Source organism: Penicillium arizonense (assembly GCF_001773325.1).
Source record: "Penicillium arizonense strain CBS 141311 chromosome Unknown PENARI_contig040, whole genome shotgun sequence".
NCBI lineage: Eukaryota > Fungi > Ascomycota > Eurotiomycetes > Eurotiales > Aspergillaceae > Penicillium > Penicillium arizonense.
In genome coordinates, this window is record NW_019173317.1 from 108,771 (window position 1) to 129,929 (window position 21,159).

The following is a 21,159-nucleotide window of genomic DNA, read 5'->3' on the forward strand; positions in this document are numbered from 1 at the left end:
GGAAACGCTGACGTGTCGACACCTGTATGATGTTGATCCTCTGGCAGTGCGAGAGATCTGTGCATGCTTCCTGAGGACTCCGTTACACCTCCTTACGTAAGACGGGGTATTCTTAATTGTCTCCTAGAAGCCACACTTCCTTAGGAAGCTTTATCACTATATATACGTACGCGTGGTTCTGGTATTCTTTCACGAATTAATATAGGGTGGCTATTAAGTATAATAGTGCGACGTACCACCACTAGTGTTTATATAGCGAAAAGTCGACGTATTTATTATAGACCGTTATTATAGAGAGGAGAACTAGGCTTCTATTAAGACGAGGGTCTCGATCGATAGCTAGGTAGCGTCTTTCGAAGATATAGGTAGTTCCCTATAAGTCTATCGCTATAATAGGGACTATCTATACCCTATAAGTAGGTGTTAACCTTTAATTAATAGCCGAGATAATAACGCTCGTAAGTGGTGCACGATAGAGTCCGTGTCGCTAAGTAAATTAATAGCTAACGATATTAACCTTAGCTCCGCTATTAAGGTCTATATACGTTTCGATATCGCCCTATACGGTAATTAGGATATATAGGCGGCTTACGGTCCTAATTTTATCTTAAAGGGTCGGTGTTCCGGCTCCTACACCGACCCTCTAGCTTTTCCTAAGTGTGCTAGTGCTAACTAGACCTTAGTTAGATTTTAAGGGCACTCGTCTCTCTAGTGGTCTATTAACCTATAAGTAAAATAGCTATTTAGTTTTTATAGAGTTATATTATCGTTTCGCTAGCGATTATATAGCTTTACGCTAAATTTACGCTAGTTTAAATATAGTTTAGTATTTAGGTTTCGATCACTACCTTATCCTTAGAAGCTTCTATGGTTCTATCCTTAGCCCTAACTAGAGTTAGAGGATAGCCTATTAAAGCTAGTCTATTTTCGATATCCCTATTAGTTAGGGGAGTGATATCTCTTATTTATTAAGCGGGGCGGGTAGTTCTTTATTCCCAATTCTATTTAAATAAGGTTCTAATAGTGTATCGCTATCGATACTATCTTATCCCGATTTTTAGGCAAATAAAGTATAGCATTCTAGATACGCGATTAGAGGCGAAGCTATAATTTAGTAAAGAAGTTAAGCGCCCGTTAGTCCTCTAACGGTGCTTTAAAATACCTTTTAAGCGAGATAAGATAAGAGTTAAAGTTACTCGGACTTTAGTTTAGGCCTTAATAGGCCTCTTATAAGGAGGTAGCAATATTAGCTTATAGTGTGGCCGAATTGTGTAGTAGCGTAAGTGTCTATTTCTCGAATAGTTCCTATATTATTTTATAAGCGGTTCGCTAGGGTTCCGCTTTCTCTTCGATATAGTATCGCTATCTCTCGCGGTAGTTAGAGCTTATACGGTTAGTGGTACTAAGGATCTTTCTTTTATCCGATCTATACTTATAGGGTGTACCTAGGAATATATCCTAGAGGTTATTAAGCTAGGTTTGGCGTTACTATATATTATAGTGTACTTTGAAGATCGGAACCTCGACTTTGATTTCTCTAGGAGCTCGTCCTTATTTAGATAACGTAGAGGAAGAACGTCGATAGCGATCCGACGTCGATTTCTTAGTTATTTAGCCGATCGCTTCCTTAAGTTCCTTCTTTTAGGTAAGTAACGTATAAAGGGTCTTAAGGCGTTCGACCTTAGCGAGGTGCTCGCTAAACTAGGGAGTCCGGCCCTAAGAATTATTTTCCGGGCTGCTACTTCTATCGTAGATAGTGGCGGGAGGAATAATAGACTTAGTGTCGGTTCGATATAGGTTCGCTAGTGATCTACGAGCGACCGACGATCGGGTAGTTATTGTTGCTTTAGGAGGTATCTTTAATCTTAGGTAGTTAAAGAAGAAGAATTAGAATTGTAAAGAAGAGGGGTCTAGTATTTATAGGATAGAGCCTATCAACTAGGTAAGACGAAGATACCTAGGAAGTAAGTAGTATATTAGAGGAATACAGAGACTGATTCTTAGAGAACCTCTAGGTTCTCCTATACTAGACTATTTAACATGGAGGATCAGCGTTACGGTGAGCCAACGCTGACGTGTTGCTGGCGATCCTTGAGGGGTACGAGAGATCCATGCAAGAGACCTATACATGATTCCTGAGGACTCCGTTACAGAGGCCGTGCAAGCTCCGAAGTAAATAGGAGATACCTCATATATACGTCTATAACCTATAAGAGTTTTGGACCAATCGGAGCTAACTAGACCTCAGGACCCTGGCGAGGAAAGGAACCTGAACCCAGGCGTGTGCGTATCGTTATGTACTTTTTTGTCCCATAGTTAAGGGCATGCCAAGACCTGAACTCTGGCAGAGTTCACCCACCCCCGTGGGATAGAGTTAAGCACCCCCCGTAGGATAGGCCGATCGGAGCTAACTAGACCTCTGCAGACTAACGAGGAAAAGAACCTGCAGTCTAACGTGTAGGCCACTAAAGGTACCATAGTTAAGAAAAAGCCCTAACCTGCAATCTAGTAGACTGCACCACCCCCGTGGGATAGACCTCCTTCGGTCGAACAACGTGCTAGCATGTCTTACACACGAAGGGGACCAGATATAATGCGTAGGACATTACATTCCAATGCCTCCCGCTGTGTCTATCTATAAATTAAATATAAATACCGTTCAAAACAGAGTCGAAAGAGAGTGAAGAGTACCCCTCATGCCCCAACCTCAGTACGACGGTCTCTACCATTCCCTAATAGATCCATCAGGCCCGTAGAACTCCTTGCATTGCCAAGGATCGGTCTCCTTAGCAACCTTTCTAATCATATCTTCGTTAATCTCAATGCCGAGCCCCACCCCAGTAGGTGCTTTGACATATCCATCTGCGATATCGAAGACGCTCTGGTCTTTCAAGTAGGTGAGCAAGTCGATATTGCCAGCCTCCACGTTATAATGCATGCCCAAGCTCATTTCCAAAATAGCAAAATTTGAAGTGGAAAGAGCAATGTGCAATGACGCGGCAAATGCGACGGGGCCAAGGGGGCAATGCGGCGCAATCGCAACGTCGTACGCTTCAGCCAGATTGGCAATGCGTTTGGTTTCGGAAATCCCCCCTGCGTGGGCAATGTCTGGCTGCAGGATATCGACTGAACCATCTTCTAGGAAGCGCTTCACGTCCCAGCGGGAATACAACCGCTCTCCAAAAGCGATCGGAATAGTGGTCTGGCTTGACAGCTGCCTGACGGCTTCGGGGTGCTCACAGAGTAGCGGCTCCTCGATAAAGAGGGGTTTATATGGTTCTAGAGCTTTCGCCAGTTGTTTCGCCATCGCCTTGTGCAGCCTGCCGTGGAAATCCAGCCCAGCATCGAGACCGAGTGTCTTGACTGCGCGGAGACGCTCCACAGTCGACTCGAGAACCTTGGGCGAGTCGACCCAGTTCACATCTTCTGTCGCGTTCATCTTGACACATTTCAAACCCTGCGCGATACGAGCCTTGCTGAGCAGGTGTTAGCTAGGTCCCACTAAAACTTTTGCTTGATATGTCACTTACGCCGCTACTTCAACGTCAGATGGTCTATCTCCGCCTATCCAGGCATAAACTTGGACTTTATTCCTGACTTGGCCGCCCAGCAGTTCATATACAGGAACCTTCAGCGTACGACCTGGTCGTGGAGTTAGCCGTGAAATATGTTATTAAGCAAGATCAAGCATACCTTTCAAATCCCACAAGGCAATATCAATGCCGGACAGGGCAGACATGAAGACAGGACCTCCACGGTAAAAACCATGTCTCCAAAACATCTGCCAAATATGTTCAATGTTGCTGTTCCGGTCAGTCTAAGCAAGTAAAAAGAGTAGCAGCCTTAATGTCTCACTTTGCTTCTAGTCCAATCAACCGAACGATCATCTCATCCAATGCCCCCTCAACAGCGAGGTCATGTCCTTCTAGAGTAGCTTCGCCCCAGCCATACTCTCCCGTGTCGTCGCAGATCTTGACCATCAGCCATCGAGGCTTGACGCGGAAATATTCAAGACTCTTAATTTTAGCCATTTTGAGGACGTAAGAAAATGGAAGAGAAACCACCAAAGAAAAAGGTAGCGCGTTATTGTCACAATCTCAGGGGAGAAAAACCCGCAGTTCCAAAAATTATAGCGGACTGTTTTAAAGAGGCCGAGAAAATAAATGGCGCGGATAAGCAATTGTCCAGGCAGTTGTCCACCCTGCAGCAGAAACGTATAAGCCGGATCAGACGGGTGACCCGAGAAGGGTACCCCCACGCCGTCGGCCTGGCCCATAGGGCCACAGCCGATCGGAGACCATAGCGTGGGTAAATATTACCATGTGGCAACTTCCAGCTACCCCATGCCCCAGATTCATCCATCTCATGATCTTGCCGCACCATCGCCATTCAGAATCTGCGCTGAGATCAGAGTTTCCTCAAGCTCCACCTGTCCACGAGAAATTCCACGAATAATGGTCTTTGAAGCCAATCTCACATATCCCTATTTCCACGCCCAATATTGTGGCGTACCCCTCCAGATGAAGCGTGGACGTCCCAGAAAAGTCTGAGGTTGTGGACATCTTGCGTCTCAGTTCCGATTCAATTACGTACACTGTGCCCATAGATCACATGGGACGTTCCAAGTGGGTTTTATGAGCATATCTTGGTCGTTGGCCCTGCCATATCAATAATAAGAAGTTCATTTAAGTTAGTAGTCCAAGATAAGAATAAAAGAGCTTGGGTGTGCTTGGAAAATGTATAAAAGAATAATCGTTGATACTATGTAGAACACGAATCATTTCGCAGCGTATTATTAGAAAACAAGGCGAACAAAGACTAAAGAGCCGTTTGTTCAAGCTTCTTTTCGAATTCAACCAACTCCTCAAAGCTTGCTTGAATTTCGGCCAGCTTCTTCCTCTCAGGGGCTTTGCAAGGCTTTCGCGGTAATCCACCGTAACCATAAAACAAATTCAACGCGCTCTTGACTGCAATAAAGCCTCCTCTGATAGCAGCCCAATCGCCTCTTGCAAGTATTGCCTGAAGTTTCCTTGCATCCTCCATTTTACCCTGTTCATAGAGGCCCATAAGTGTGACACAAGCACGGGGAGATACTTAACGCCCACAATATTCGGATGCTCTGCAAGAGCTAGAATCACATCTGAGTCAAGGTCAAGGGCACTACAGGCACTGGGAAAATTGTAAATCAGCAGGGAAGTTGGAGACGCATCGGCGACGTCCTGGAAGTGCTGCATGACGTGGTTGGTCGATAGCAGGGATCCGTATTACGCGGGTGGGAGAACCAGCGCGTAACTTCCTCCTGTCTGGGCAACTTCCCGGCAAAACTGGATGGTTTCTTGTGTGGACTGTGAGCCGCACCCGACAATCAAAGGCCTATCACGATATCTCGCTGAGTCGAGTGCTTCGCGCGTGACCTAGTTAACTAGCATCCAATCTGCATGGCTCAAATGCACAGCTTCTCCATTGCTCCCGTGGGTGACAATTCCTGAGACTCCCGCTGTTGCTAGTCGGGTGGTTTGCCGTTGTTTAGACGTCAATAGCATCATTTGCATCGAAGAAAGCTACCGTAGGTACTGTAGTGGTGGAACCCGTGACAGTAGCGTATTAGTGGCCTGAGGTATGGCAAATGCCTCAGGAAGCATGCATGCAGTCTCTCCTTCTAGGGATAGCATCATTCTACCTTCATCAATATGACTACAGTTTTCCACCAGAATCTTCATTCATGATATAGCTTCAATACTAGTGCGATAGCCACGTACAGAGACTGTTCTCTACGACTGTACTGGGCATAGGAGTGGTTGGTTGTGCTGTCTCCATTGATATCGACCCGTCTGCTATGTCAGACTGCCAACGTGCCGTCCCCATTTCAGTACGTAGATACCCGGCTTCAGAGACTTGGTAGTCTTGTTCTGGTGATCACTGGTTCCGTTTGATGCAGTCATGTTGTGTTAGGGCTGACCTAACTAGTGTTTATCTCAAAAAACGGGTTGATTGAAGGAATGCGTATCTGTGAGAAGAAGTTAAGAAAAGCACCGCTGAAGTCCCCCACGACTTTTCTATCAGCTCATCCGGTGCTTCATAAAGCCGGAGAGATAGCCGAGATGAGAAGGTTCGCTGGCGGCCAAACCGATAGCCGCTTCGTATTTGCGGCATTTAACAGGAGGGGTTCGTAGATTGTGTCTCAAAAGTTTCATCTATCTTAGTGCATGCCCCAGGACACGGATGATTCGGCGTGGGGCCACCTTCCTCCTCCACCCACTCCGGCAGAGATGAAGGGTGGAAGGAAGTCGAGCGGACCTCCATAGTTGGCCTCCACTTCCGGACTCTAGACCACTCAACTAAACAGCATATCCCGACTCGGCTAGATCGCGTTTGGGTTCGGAGCTACAGCAGGCCACCGATGACGTAATCTGCTATCAACGAGCTTGCCAAGCACTTCGTATGTCATCATGTCTTCGGGGCTCCGACGGAAAGTTAGTAGCTTGTCCATTTTTCCCAATGGGATGCTAACATGATGAATGGTTGGAGAATTTAGCTTGTGAGCCATGATATCCTAAGAGCATCCGTGATCAAATATATCGTCTCCTTAATCACGCAAGGAGCCATTCTTTCTTCAGTTGTATAGGGCCTTGACCGCGGTGTCTTCCCCAACCTTACCGCCGCTAAGAAATATGAAACGTGCAGTCTTGTAAGGTTTGGACACTTTTAGATATCCCCTTCCCCCGCTCACAAAAACTTTAAAAGTTCGCGGAGGCTCCAGACTGGGGAATATTCAGCGTCTTTACCTTCCCTTTTTTTACCCACACCCACACCCATTCGTTGCCTCTCCACGTGCTAAAAATTACCTTGTATCATGCATCTGAGATCCTTGGAATAGTTCCAGACCCCCACTTCGCTACCAAAATGATGTTGGTTGAGACCCCCCACGCTCGAGAGCCCTACGACTTGTGACGGACCCAGCTTGGACCATGCACAGAGGACAATTGCGGAGTATGGACATCTCCCGACGATCCCGAACGATAGCGAGCTTCCTCGGTCATGATCCGGCTGCGTGGGGGCGCAGCTGTTCTTTGTACTTGCGTGGGTTGCGTGGGGTTGGAAAGTTTGGGGTGCTCTATATCGTGGTAGATAGCATGAATCCCTTGGCTTTGGTCTAGATTGCGCTGAAGGGAGCTAATTAGGTTTGATTGTGCATCCAGGTGCTTATAGCTGACTTAATTGATGGATAAACAACACAGAACTGGAAGTTCAAAGTAAGTAATGCTCCACACTGGTGCCGAGATCGCGTGGAGTCGAAAGAACGGCATACATGTATCTTTTGAGCCCCTGTTCTGAGATATTAAACTCGTAGAGGAAATCAATACAGAGTCTACGCCCCGCATTGACAACTACCGTGGAAGCTCTTCTCTTCTTTCCCAACCACCCTCCAATGCAACAATGTCCTGTACGTACAACCGCACGTACAACTGGAGAATTATTCTAACCATAGCTCTCTCCAGCAAAGCACTTCTTCAATGACCCCACGCAGCTGCTGGCATCGTGCCTCCAGTCAGTGGCTAGATGTAATCCTTCCGTCGCGGCAGACGTGGAGGGTAAAACAATCTATCTGAAGAAGCGGCGGAACTCACATGTGTCTGTCATCGCAGGTGGAGGTTTGTCCCATTGCCGTATTGTGAAGTGGAGATACTCACCCGGACTACCGCGCAGGAAGCGGCCATGAGCCTTCGTTCGTAGGGATGGTAGGCCACGGATTCCTGAGTGCAGCTGTGGTCGGATCGATCTTTGCCAGTCCCTCAGCAGACCAGGTTTACCGATGCCTGATGCAGAGGGTCAACCGGGACCAGGGCATTCTGATCATTATCATGAATTACACTGGCGACAAGCTGCACTTTGGTATGGCGGTGGAGAAGGCTCGAGCCAACGGGGTCCGTACAGAACTCCTGGTGGTCTGCGACGATGTCGGAGTTGGCCGGTCCAAGGCAGGCCGCATCGGACGGCGAGGCCTGGCCGGGACGCTGCTGGTCCAGAAAGTTGCAGGTGCTGCAGCCGCAGCTGGGTACGGATGCCATCCCTTCATTTCCCCGTTTTGATCAAAGCACACTCCGCTGAACAAGGCGCAGCGCTTCTTTCGAAGAGGTCTACAAAACTGCGTCACTGGCTGCCGAGAATGTTGCGACCGTAGGAGCCTCTCTGGCCCATGTCCACATTCCCGGGAGAGTGGTCGTTCCAGATGAAATGAATACCAGTGACGACGTGGAGATTGGCATGGGAATCCACAACGAGGAGGGCTTCGGCCGTGTGAAGACTTCCTTGCCCGATCTCATTGAAACCATGTTGGTTCAGCTACTGGATACCACTGATCAAGAGCGCGCCTTCATCGATATTCAACCATCTGACCCCATTGTGCTCCTGATCAACAATCTTGGTGGATTGAGTGTTTTGGAACTGGGCGGCATCACCAACGAAGTATGCCTGCAGTTGCAAGGTCGTTTCAATCTCAACGTCAAACGGGTGCTATCGGGCACATACATGTCCAGTCTAAATGGCATGGGATTCAGTATCTCGCTTCTGAAGCTATGCGACACTGGTCTTGGCCCGGGAAAGTCTATGCTAGACCTCGTGGACGCCCCGGTGGAGGCAAACGGTTGGGGCCCTGTCATTCAACCTGACACCTGGGAGGCGAAGTATGAGATAGAGGAAGGCCAACCAAAGGAGATTATGGGAGACACAAAAACGAGTGATTTGAGATGTAGGGCGCATTCAAGGTCATTTTCGATGAGCTGGCTGACCATGAACAGTGGATATCAAACGCGCGGTGCAAATCCTTCGTGCCGGCCTGAATCGGCTCATTGCCGCGGAACCGGAGGTGACGAGATACGACACTTTGGTTGGCGATGGTGACTGCGGCTTGTGTCTGAAGACGGGTGCAGAAGGTATGCCGGCGGCTATCAGTCTTAGCGATAGATTTTGCTAACAGCCAGAAAGCGGTACTCCAGCATCTTAACCAAGGCCAACTCTCCGATGATGCCGCGTTATTCGTGACGGATCTCGCACACGTGGTTGAAACCCATATGGACGGCACATCTGGCGCGATCTATTCCATCTTCCTCAACAGTCTGACCAATAGTCTCCGAGAAGACGCTCATCATATCACGGGCAAGGTAGACGTACACACATGGGCTACGGCCTTACAAAGTGCCCTCCAAGCCTTGGGGAACTACACCCCAGCGAAGCCCGGCGACCGTACGCTCGTGGATGCTCTGCAGCCTTTTGTCGAGGCGCTGGCTGCAAGCAAAGATGTCGAGCAAGCTATTATAGCGTGCAGGAAAGGGTACGAGTCGACTAAGGGGATGGAAGCTCAACTCGGCCGTTCGGTCTATGTCGGTGGCACAGATTGGCGGACATGCCCGGATCCTGGAGCGTTTGGACTCTATGAATTATTGGCAGGGATATGTGGAGCTTTGTGAACTAAAGTACGATCTCTTCTCAGTCGTTAATGAAAAGTGGTATTCTTCAAGTCCCATCGTCTCTAGCTTTGTATGGTCGTGGAAGAAGTCACTTAAGAAGTCACTATACATTTAAGCTAGATGTAGCTTCTGGTTGGGCCGTATCTCCCCTTTCAGAGCTACCATTATCTTCTTTGAAATATACATTTAATCACTCATTCGTATTCAACACACTATATCCCTGAGTTTGTTGAGGGAGAGGAGATATATATAGGGAGCTTTTCTTAGGGCCAGCAAAATGAATGTGTTATTGGAGATTGGGGATTGGAATAACCCCTGAATGGAAGAGTATTTTATACCCTCCACCAGAACGAAAACATTCCCTTCACATTTCAATAAACACCTTAAGCACGAGATTTCCTTCATTATCCACGCTCTTCCCTGCCATTTCGAACGCGTCGGATATGGAATCTAGTCCCTCGAAACGATGTGTCACCAACTTGGAAAGGTCGGGTAGGCTTCGAGCAGACTCTTTCGTCTCCGTTATTTCCCTCTTGTTTTCGAGTACGGAAATCCCATAGGGGTATGTATGAGCATAACGAAAGACGCCTATCAGGTCAACTTCGCGTAATGCCGCTGCTGATACGGGTAAGGTTTGGATCGGTGTTCCCATTCCGATGAGCATCACTCTGCCTCCGGGGCGAGAGGCCTGTTTACAGCAAGGTCAGTGACCTTCTGGATAGGTATGAGAACCTGGACAGAAGATGAGGTGAGACGCACATATATCGCAGTTTGAACACAAGTCTCGACGCCGGTGCACTCGAAGACGGCGTCAAAACCGCACAGACCGGCGGCGGTCGTAGCCAACTTAGCCGTTTCCTGCGCAATGGCCAGTTTCGCTTCAATGGTTGCACCCTGCTTCAAAGGGACCGCAAATCCAACATCAGCGAACTCGTTCTGAGTGGCAAAATCGACGCGTTGCGGATCTATGTCTGCGATCACGATCTTGCTGGCTCCTTCGACCCGCAGCATTGCGGACGTCAACAGCCCCACAGCCCCAGCACCGAGCACCAGTGCTGTTTTTGTCCCGGAGAGTTGGGATCGGCGCACCCCATGAATAGCAACACTGAGAGGTTCGAGAAGAGCGCCCTCGGTCAGGGAGACGCTTTCAGGTAAGCTACTGTGGTCAGTGATACCAAGTCAACTGGCCCCGGCGGGACACGGCAATAAAACTGGCTTACCGATGACACCACTGTGCTGGATGGTTGATTCGCTGCTGCAAGGTTCCCTGGAAGTGTGGAAATGACTTGGCTGAGCTGCGGAAACTCATCGAACGGCAGATGTTATACCGGCCCTCCGTACAGAGCTCGCAGGTTCCACATGCGAGGCCAACTTCTAGTGCAACACGGTCGCCCACTTTGAAACTGCCCTCGGGAACGTCCGATCCCACGGCTTCAACCATACCCGAGGACTCGTGGCCGAGTGACATCGGCTCGCGAATCAGGATATCTCCATTGCGGTAGTGGTTGTAATAGTGCTGGTCTGAGCCACAGATACCGGTGCTTCGCACCGAGACCTGCAATTCAGACGGTCCGGGGGGAGGAATCTCTCGCCACTCCTGAGGTCGACTGTCAGCTGGTGTATTGCGAGCCCGCCTTGTTTGGAGCTGTCGGCCACCTTACCACTCGCAAGTCTCTTATTCCGTGGAGAACGGATGCCTTCACCGTCGTTGTTGACATTGTGAAGTTGTGCCCAGATGATTGCGTTTCTAAATACCGTATACCTGCCAATGCTTTACGTCGTCCACGTCGACTTTGCCGTACTATTACAGGGGAGTTGAGAACTTAAGTATTGCGACTCTGACCTCGCCACAATTACCCTCTGTGAACCTTAGACAGGGCGTGGGGGTTCACAGGCGCACTGAAAGCGGGAGCGCCAACCGCCCGAGAGCCAACGGACTAGCGACGCCATTCGTTTTGAATGTAATTATTGGAAGTTATTTATTTTATTTTATTTGAATTTAGTGGATCTTTCGCATACGGCTACAATTCCTTGAACTCGCCATGCGGAGTATAATAGATGCATGTATTGATGCCTTTCGCTGCCGTCTGTGCTACTACAGTCTATCGACCCATCCACCCACCGTCAACCGTGAGTATTTCGCCCGATACATAGAGACTGGCTGTGCTGGCAAGGAAAATCGTCGCCCCTTTGAAATCATCTGGGCTACCCCACCGGCCCGCAGGAATTCTGGCCAATATGCTGGCAGCCCGACCTTTATCCTGGATCAAGGCCTCGTTCATGTCCGTGGCCACGTAGCCAGGTGCAATGGCATTGACATTGACCCCCTTAGATGCCCATTCGTTGGAGAGTGCTTTAGTGAGCTGTGCCACTCCACCTTTTGCTGCGGCATAAGCAGGCACAGTCAATCCGCCCTGAAAGGAAACCAGACTGGCCACATTGATGATGCTTCCGCGATGGCCCATAGCGTTTGGTTCGCGGGTTAGCATGTACGCTCCGACATCACGGCAAAGCATGAAGACGGTGGACAGGTTGACTTGAAGCACCTACCTCATGGTCAGCACGAGAGCCGCTTGGATAGGGTCAAAGGCGGCAATTTACCTCATCCCAGTCCTTTTTCGGAAACAAATGGCTAGGATGGCGTCTCTGGATGCCAGCGCTAGTGACCAGAATGCTGATGTCGTGTCCAGCCTGAATCAATCTCGCGGTCAACTCAGAGACCTCGTTGTCTGAGGCCAGATCGCATGTGTAAGTCCATGCCTTCCTTCCCAGTTCCTCTATTCTTCCTTTAGTCGCCATGCTTTTCTCATCCCTCTGCGACCATTAGTATGCGTCGCATCGGAATAGTCATCCCGAAAGCCGAACGGCCAGTATCGCCTTACTTGAATGAGTATTATGTCCGCCCCCGCTTCAGCCAGTCCAACCGCGATCGCTGCACCAATGCCGCGAGTTCCTCCCGTGACCATTGCTGTCCTTCCCTCCAGTGAAAAATATCTCCCAAGAGCATTCCCCGCCATCTCAAACAGTGCACAGTTGCGATCTTCGCTTCCACAATAACGATAAGCTTGACGGTCACTGTTTTGGTCTTCTGTGTCTAGCCCAGACGAGAAATATGTGATGAGGATAGAGCAGAGTGGGAGTGAATGAAGTTAGCAACGCCCCAGCTCTGACTCGATTTTACTCCAGACGAATTGGAGCTATCATCGGTGGCAATCCCCCCACGCGTGTCCTTGTCCCGTGCCCTTTAGGAATGAATTTAATTCCAGGGCAAGGCGTGGGGGTTACGACCGGTGTAGGGCGGCCGTGGATCACTTCGCATTCTGACTACTCAGAAAGCTTGGAACGGGCCTCTTTGCAGCCCATCTCGGGTGCGCCACCATCATGAGCTTACCATGGGGGTCAGCAGCAGTTAACAGTGAGTGCCCCCACGCCTCCCCCACCTTTCCCCAACCTTGCCACCCCCGCAATAGTTCTAGCTTTCCCGCCTTTCCGACTGCAGTCATCATCTTGATAGAGAATATACTGGCCTAGATTTTGTTCTTGGCCACAAGGGATGTTGCTGCATAAAAGGAGCCCCACCCCGGTCCCCGAATGTCTTGCAAATGCATCATAACATCATAATCGTTGGCCGTATTCCACATCTGGCATCTTCCATCCACTATGACTGATAGCAAAAGCACCCATACGAAGGAGATCGAGAATATTGTTGATGAACAGGGCCAATCGAACGGTGCTAGCCGGCCACCAGTGATACCAGCCTCGCTGGCCATGCTGTCGGCCGTTGAATATGCCGAAGTTCAACAGCGAGCGACGTTGAAGCTAGATGCCCGGATCATGCCCTGCATGGTTCTGATGTACATCATGAACTACCTGGACAGGCAGAACATCGCCGCGGCCAAATTAGCCAACATCGACCAGGATCTCAATATGACGGATGTGCAGTACCAGACCTGTGTCAGCATCTTGTTTGTTGGGTACAGTACGTTCGGAGTCTAGATTTCAACCCTGTCGACTCCCTGCTGATGGTGTACATTTCAGTTCTCATGCAGGTACCATCTAACCTTGTAGTGGGTAAAATCAAGTTTCCGGGTGTGTACATCTGTTTCTCGATGGCTCTGTGGGGTGTTCTCTCAGCCTGTACGGCTGCTGTGCACAATTTCTCCGGTCTTGTAGCCTGCCGTTTCTTCCTCGGATTTGTCGAGGCCGTGTTCTTCCCTGGTGCCCTGTTCTACATGTCATTGTTCTACACCCGAAAGCAGTACGCACTGCGAACGGCCATCCTGTATTCCGGTTCTCAGCTTGGTAACGCCTTTGGTGGACTCTTTGCTGTCGCTATCCTGAAGTTGGATGGCAAACATGGCCTGGAAGGCTGGCGATGGGTGAGTGACCATCCGGATCTCCAAACTTCAAGGACTGGTACTCAATACGCCAATCTATAGCTCTTCTTGATCGAGGGTGTTGCCACAGTTGGCCTGGCGATGCTCCTTGCATTTATCCTCCCCAATTCACTGAAAACTATGCATGGCTTCAGCAAGCTCGAACACGAGTGCCTCTTGTGGAACTTTAGTGAAGACCAAGGCCAGCGAGACAACGCCGACGAGGTCAGCGCCCAAAAAGGCGTCATAATGGCTGTGATGGACCCCAAGACATGGCTCCTCATGGGAATTCTGTACAGTGTTTGTGGCCCTTCCATATTGCTTCTCTCTCCACCAGCGACTGAGCATCCTTACAGATCTATATTGCGGGAGCCGTATCGAACTTCTTCCCTTCGGTAGTAGCCACCCTCGGGTACTCTCGAAACAAGACCTACGGCCTCACCGCGGTCAGTCCTCTTCTCTGCATATCTAACTTGTATGCTTTACTGACGCTGGTTGTACAGCCACCTTACGTTCTTTGTGTGATTGCAATGATCCTCAATGGATTCCACTCCGACAAGGTACGACATCCTACCACACCTTTATCCCAAACCTGCTAAAAACGCATCAGAAACAAGAGCGTTGCTTTCACATCATCTATCCAATGGTAATCTGTCTCGTGGCTAACATCATTGCTATCTCCACGCTGAACACGGCAGCACGCTGTAAGTTGAACACTCGATGAACATCGTCTTCACGGAAAAGAAGCCCACCCTGACTCGAATATAGACGTTGCCATGATGCTGATGCCGGGATCCTTCTATTCTGCGGCCATCGTCGTCCTGTCCTGGGTGGCCGGTACACTATCACAACCGTCAATCAAGCGTGCCTCGGCCATTGCCATGATTAATGCCGTCTGCAACACCCCAAATAGTATGTCCGAAGCACTTCGGCGGCAGCGGGTTGTTTCGCTGACGAGTCATTTACAGTTTGGGCCTCCTATCTCTACTATTCTCCGCCGCGATACCTTACCGCCTTCTTGGTTAATCTTGCCGCCTCCGTATTGGCTATTGTCTTGGCAACTGCTACGCGCATCTACCTGCGGCTCCAGAACAACAAGCTTGACCGTGGTCTAAATGTGGGCCAGAGTGGTCCAACTGCCGCTCAGATTGCTGCCGGATTTCGCTACGTGACTTAGGCTGCCACCCGAGTTCCATTGGCTCTTGAGATCTTGTGACCTGTCAACTCCATTCGATGAAGTCTCTATCTTGTGTCCTATCCATACTGAAGCCAGTTTTCTCGAGGTTGTTGATTGTTGAGAGAGGAGATATATGTGGTGTAGGGAACTGTTCTTTAGGTCAACCAAATGAGTGTTTTATTGGAGATTGCTATCTAATTGTAATCCAAAAATGGTGTGGACCAGTCCTTCAGGGCAATAATGTACAGGTCATGATAATATTTTGCAGAAGCCCTCAGCAGTAGAATAAGGCTGATCCCTCGAAATTGATATCGTCATACAAGATACAGAACTTCTCAATTGCACGCTGGAAGGTCGTAAACTACTCATATAAACTTTGGATCTTCGAATTCCACAATTTGATAGCAATATTATTGAACAACTTATATTCAGTTTTGAAATATAAACTTGATGATCTATAGGCAGCAAGTGGAGAATCAGATATAAAAACGTGACCTGGGAGTATATGAAACCACTTCATAACTGGGACTCTAGGAATGAACCACCTACATACCCGTTCAAAAGTATCTTCCCACTCCACTTTTTCGGGTCCCCTATCCCACGGGGGGTGCTGTAGTCTGCCAGACTACAGGTTAGGGCTTGGCTCTTAACTATGGTACTTTAAAAGTGGGGCCACCCTGACTACAGGTTCTTTTCCTCGCCAGACTACTGAGGTCTAATGATGTCCTAGCACTCTATCCCACGGGGGGTGGCCCAGTCTATTAGACTGGGAATTAGGGTTCCCGCTTCACTATGGGACATAAAAAGTGGGTCCCGTTAGACTGGGAATTAATTTCCTCGTTAGACTGGAGAGGTCTAATGACCTCCGATCGCTCTCAAATTTTGGTCAGTTATAATAGACTATCTAATCTATCTCCGATTCGCTTCGGAGCGTGCACAGCCTTATAGTTACTGAGAAAATAGCGATTAAAAATTAGAGATGTTTTGTTGGGGTACGGGATTTTGTACCTTTACGGCGTACGTTTACTACCAAAGACGCCACCACAGGACCGTAGACGAATCCAATTACTTTAATAATGCTAGTGTAAAATGATTAGGAGGGGTAGCAATTAATTTAGGGGTTAAGACGCTCGCTAGCTATCATCTCACGTTTTTTTTACACTATTTCACCCCGAAGTCAGTATTAGACATTCGTCAAATTTCACACAATTCATTATATCACGATATATATATCGTAGTAGTCAACTATGGCATCCCAATTTTTTCACTAACCTTCGACAGACCTAGTCTTCGTGTGTAAGACATACGAGCACGTTATTAGACCGAGAGAGGTCTTACGACACCTCTAGTCGGTAAATCATCGACTTCCACTACGTACGGCGCGTCAAATTGCGTATATTGTTTAAACCTCCGACCGGGCGCATAAATACGACGTATGGCAGCCGCTAACCGTGGTCAATACCCTATCCCACGGGGGGTGCTGGAGTCTACTAGACTCCAGGTTAGGGCTTTCCCTTCACTATGGGACATAAAAAGTGGGGCCCGTTAGACTCTAGGTTCTTTTCCTCGTTAGACTCCTGAGGTCTAGAGGCCTCCGATTGCTCTCAAATTTTGGTTAGTTATAATAGACCATCTAATTTATCTCCTATTTCCTTCGGAGTATGCACAGCCTAGTAATTATAGTGAAAATGGCGATTAAAAATTAGAGATGTTTTGTTAGGGTACGCGATTTTGTACCTTTACGGCGTACGTGTACTACCAAAGACGCCGCCGCAGCACTGTAGACGAATAGAACAACCTCGATAATACTAGCCTATAATGATTAGGAGGGGTAGCAATTAATTCAGGGGTTTAGACGCTCCCTAGCTATTATCTCACTTTGTTTCTAGACTATTTCACCCCAAAGCTAGTATTCAATATTCGTCAAATTTCATGCAATTTATTATATTACGATATATATATTGTACTAGTCAACCATGGCAGCCCAATTTTTTTACCTACCTTCGATAGACCTAGTCTTCGTGTGTAAGAAATGCGAGCACGTTGTTAGACCGAGAGAGGTCTTACGACACCTTTAATTACCTAATTATCGACTTCTAATGCGTAACGTATTTCCCTACCGAGTGGGCCACCCCTACCGAGTGGGCCACCTACACCGGTCTATTCATTTTAAATGCATTTATCTCAACCAAAACGCCATTAAATTCAATAAGCTAAACTCGAGGTCTATTAGGACATGTAGTCATTCTATGACCCTGAATTCCACATACACTACACTTCGTTTTTGCCCTCGTACGCGGCTGAGAAGGTGCCGGAGCTGGCCCTATCCCACGGGGGGTGGCCCAGTCTATTAGACTGGGAATTAGGGTTGCCGCTTCACTATGGGACATAAAAAGTGGGTCCCGTTAGACTGGGAATTAATTTCCTCGTTAGACTGGAGAGGTCTAATGACCTCCGATCGCTCTCAAATTTTGGTCAGTTATAATAGACCATCTAATTTATCTCCGATTCACTTCGGAGCATACGCAGCCTCCTAGCTTTCGAGAAAATGGCGATTAAAAATTAGAGATGTTTTGTTGGGGTACGGGATTTTGTACCTTTACGGCGTACGTTTACTACCAAAGACGCTATCCCACGGGGGGTGCTGGAGTCAGGGCTGACTCGAGGTTAGGGCCTGACCTTCACTATGGGACATAAAAAGTGGGGCCACCCTGACTCCTAAGGTCTAATGACCTACAATCGGTCTGAAATTTGGTCAGTTATAATAGACCACCTGATTTATCTCCGATTCACGTCGGAGCATGCACAGTCTAATAGTTGTCGAGAAATAGCCGATTGAAAATCGGAGATGTTTTGTTGGGGTACGGCATTTTGTACCTTTACGGCGTACCTTTACTACCAAAGACGCTACTATAACACTGTAGATGTATGAAAACACCTCAAATAATGCTTGGTAATAATAGTCACGGGGGCTCGATCATTAAAAGAGGGGTTTTAGCACTTATTGAATTCAATCTAACTTCCTTTCTAGCCTATTTTACTAGAGATCAAGTCTCACTTTTTCCTCAGTTTTATCTTATATTACCTATAGTCATTATATATCTCTACACCATCAATTATGGCAACCCAATTTTTTTACCAACCTTCGACGTACCCAGTCTTCGTGTGTAAGACATGCGAGCACGCTATTAGACCGAGAGAGGTCTTACGACACCTTCAATCGGCGAATCATCGACTTCCAATACGCGTGGCACGTCAAATTACGTATATTGTTGAAACCTCCGACCGGGCGCATGAATGCGATGAATGGCAGCCCCCGACCGCGGTAAATGACCCAATTCCTAATTTGCCAGTTTTCTCGGATGGTATTTTATGTGAAAAGGACCTATTTTGTTAATTTATCGCCCGTTCTATTGGGACCTTACGCTACCATTGGCGTAAATGCCATGCCTAGGTCGCACCCGTTAACTATGGCGGCCGTCGGCGGCAACAAGGGTTATCGGAGGCTGAGCAGCAAATTCAGCAATTTACGCGCATCGTAAGATGCTAGCGCGTATTTATCCAAGGGCCAGGATCTTATTATATTCGCGTGCGTACGCTCGGGGCGGAGGCTATTGCTGAGGCCGATTCAATGCCCGCGACCGAGGTCGGCGACCGGCTTATTGATGAAATTGAACTAGCTTTTACGGAGGAAAGTGAATTACCTCACGTTATAGAAGCTAGCGAGCGCGATGATGCGAATCTATGGCTACGTCGTACGCAGTGGGCTGTCTACCTCCGTGGAATCGACCCGCAGCACCTTATTGACTGCGTCCACGCACCCGACGGCGATTCATCCGATCCGACTGAAATGGCGGCAAGTGCTATATGGGATGCAATGGCTGCTGTCGCGAGAATTAGCCAGTTGATTTGTACAAAAACTAGCCATACAATTCGCACCGAAGCCGTACGTACGGAGCGCGACCGACTACCGCACCAGCCGCTACAAGCTTATATGGATGCCGATAACATTGAGAGACACACCATCCCATGGCAGCAAATTTTGATGTTTTTCACTCGTACGCAGGCTACGCATGAATGGGCTAGTCCAAATTACAAATTTACTAGGCGCCAGCGCGCTGCGTGGAACTCGCTTTGGAAACTGGCCCAGCCGGGCGCATCACCTAGGTCAGCCACGGCTAGTTCAGCCACAGCTAGTTCAGCTAGTTCAGACGATAATAGCGAGCATTCAGAGAGTGAGCATTCAGAGAGTGAGTATTTAGAGAGTGGCACCGAGAATCAGCCCACGCAGCGAATTGCTAGCGAATCACTAGCGAATCAGCAAAATAGCACCGAATCCCCGTTTTACCTCGCACCCATTGACTTAGCGTGTCTCAATTTTTGTATTGAGCTATTGAACCATCGCATTAAGGTCGAGGACTATGAGAGCGCGCTAATTTGTGCTACGGCAGTGCTCGGCCGTGGAGAGTCAGGCTGGCGTACGGCTGAGAGCTATCCACCTATTTTATCGAAGCTGATCAAGATCGCACGCTTTATGGTAGTCCATAAGGCTTTGAAATTGGATCCTACGGCGGAGGCAATGCTATATCAGCTAGCGGAGCATCAAATGGCAGGTGATTGGGATACCGAGAGTCCGCTAGATTCACCTGAATTTCAGACATCAGAGGATCCATTTTACAATTTTGAAACTGGCCTAGTTCAGCCACCCACGGCTAGCCAGTCATCTTAATTTATTGAATTCACCCAGGCTCAACGGCAGACCCGTCGATCATTTCGAGAGTGGGTAGCTGAGATGGTCAGCCAATTCATGGTCCGTGGAACAAATAGCCCAATTCAATGGTTATTAGATCTACGGACGTATGGGTTAAAGATCTATTATAATAGCACCACTACGGGTCACGTCGGCTGGATGAACTAGGACCAGCTACTTTACCAGCAATTCAATTTCACAATGGGTGACTTCCGTGGGTTTATCCACGGGCTCATTAGCTCGGCACGTCAGATTCTCCACAATGAGCTACTATTTAGCGAAAATGGGTCAGTTCCAACTATTCCATGGCAGGCAATTTACGACGATCCCACGGAGACAGCCCACGGGTGGAATTTTTTGAAAGACACCCGTACGCCATGGCCCGTCGAGGGAGAGCAATGGCTGATCGGCCGGTTCCGGCAGCACGGCAGCCCCGTACGGCAGCGATTCATCGAGAGTAGTGCCGGTCGTCTACGTATGGCAGCAATTAACGTATACCTCCAACGGGTAGCGTATTTCCGTGAGAAGCTTGCCATTGCTATTCACGTGAGTGGTGCCAGCCGGCTCGCGCACCCGAGCTATTAAGCATTCGGCATTGCAATACCGATAGCGGGGGCCGTCGCAACGTATTCGTTGAGGACGGGCTCGTTGCATTCGTCTCACAATACCACAAGGGGTTTTACGCATCCAATGATACTAAGGTGATTCATCGCTATTTACCCCGGGAGGTAGGAGAGCTTGTGGTCCATTATTTATGGCTAGTATTGCCATTTACACGGCGATTGGAGGCGTACGTAGCGAAGGTGCGGAGATCTGATGGCGTGGAGGAGATCAAAAGGTGAGTTTTTTCAATTTTTCAATTTCCCAATTTGCCAATTTGCTAATTTCTCAATGTCTTCAATTACTTTTGAATCACTTTTGAGTTTTTACTAATTTTGGACTTAGTAAAATACGTCAAGCTTACCTCTGGGGTCCCGATCCTGGCACTGGCCGAGATTGGTCATCTGAGAGACTCCGTGAAGTGCTAAAGCGGGAAACCACCATTGGGCTTAATGGTCAAGCCATTAATTTGAATGCTTACCGGGATATTGCTATTGGCATTAGCCGTCGCTTTATGCGGCCGTCTAGCGTATTTCCCAATAATACGCAGTAGGACGTGCGAGCCGAGGCTTCACAAGAGGATGACGAAGAGGGCATGAATGCTGAGCAATGGATGGGTCATATTGCTGACCTCTAGGCGGCCCATTCATCGCACGTTGCCGGCATGATCTACGGTCGTGGTATCACCGAGCAGCCTGGTACGACGGCCCACCGGCGTGAGATGTTTCGGCTTAGTAGCACCGACTGGCATCGCTTTTTAGGCTTTGTGTCCACGGATGACGGGGGTGC

General features: G+C 48.5%; 7 protein-coding genes across 7 annotated transcripts; 4 read left to right on the top strand and 3 right to left on the bottom strand.

The window, feature by feature from the left end:
• Nucleotides 1-2,722: 2,722 nt before the first annotated feature.
• On the bottom strand, nt 2,723-4,031 carry PENARI_c040G09562 (uncharacterized protein; the record flags this gene model as incomplete). Its single annotated transcript, XM_022637084.1, has 4 exons — nt 2,723-3,476; nt 3,531-3,642; nt 3,694-3,803; nt 3,856-4,031. 4 exons carry the CDS (start codon nt 4,029-4,031, stop codon nt 2,723-2,725), a joined length of 1,152 nt encoding a protein of 383 aa, XP_022483056.1.
• Nucleotides 4,032-7,437: 3,406 nt separating this feature from the next.
• Nucleotides 7,438-9,467, top strand: PENARI_c040G10714 (uncharacterized protein; the record flags this gene model as incomplete). Its single annotated transcript, XM_022637088.1, has 6 exons — nt 7,438-7,444; nt 7,500-7,652; nt 7,708-8,056; nt 8,115-8,737; nt 8,799-8,933; nt 8,986-9,467. 6 exons carry the CDS (start codon nt 7,438-7,440, stop codon nt 9,465-9,467), a joined length of 1,749 nt encoding a protein of 582 aa, XP_022483071.1.
• A 663-nt stretch (nt 9,468-10,130) lies between these two features.
• Nucleotides 10,131-11,185, bottom strand: PENARI_c040G03061 (uncharacterized protein; the record flags this gene model as incomplete). Its single annotated transcript, XM_022637065.1, has 3 exons — nt 10,131-10,623; nt 10,688-11,064; nt 11,129-11,185. 3 exons carry the CDS (start codon nt 11,183-11,185, stop codon nt 10,131-10,133), a joined length of 927 nt encoding a protein of 308 aa, XP_022483080.1.
• Nucleotides 11,186-11,569: 384 nt separating this feature from the next.
• Nucleotides 11,570-12,266, bottom strand: PENARI_c040G06822 (uncharacterized protein; the record flags this gene model as incomplete). Its single annotated transcript, XM_022637077.1, has 2 exons — nt 11,570-12,013; nt 12,069-12,266. The coding sequence occupies 2 exons, from the start codon at nt 12,264-12,266 to the stop codon at nt 11,570-11,572; spliced, it is 642 nt and encodes a 213-aa protein (XP_022483054.1).
• Nucleotides 12,267-13,127: 861 nt separating this feature from the next.
• Nucleotides 13,128-15,020, top strand: PENARI_c040G01596 (uncharacterized protein; the record flags this gene model as incomplete). Its single annotated transcript, XM_022637062.1, has 8 exons — nt 13,128-13,446; nt 13,506-13,846; nt 13,907-14,143; nt 14,200-14,289; nt 14,347-14,403; nt 14,454-14,547; nt 14,612-14,755; nt 14,812-15,020. 8 exons carry the CDS (start codon nt 13,128-13,130, stop codon nt 15,018-15,020), a joined length of 1,491 nt encoding a protein of 496 aa, XP_022483083.1.
• Nucleotides 15,021-18,490: 3,470 nt separating this feature from the next.
• PENARI_c040G09324 (uncharacterized protein) lies at nt 18,491-19,749 on the top strand (the record flags this gene model as incomplete). Its single annotated transcript, XM_022637083.1, has 2 exons — nt 18,491-18,515; nt 18,587-19,749. 2 exons carry the CDS (start codon nt 18,491-18,493, stop codon nt 19,747-19,749), a joined length of 1,188 nt encoding a protein of 395 aa, XP_022483064.1.
• Nucleotides 19,750-19,971: 222 nt separating this feature from the next.
• On the top strand, nt 19,972-21,067 carry PENARI_c040G00268 (uncharacterized protein; the record flags this gene model as incomplete). The annotated part of the gene is made up of 2 exons (XM_022637059.1): nt 19,972-20,316; nt 21,008-21,067. Coding segments are annotated over 2 exons (405 nt in total), but the record flags the coding sequence as incomplete, so codon positions are not given.
• Between the last annotated feature and the right edge of the window lie 92 nt (nt 21,068-21,159).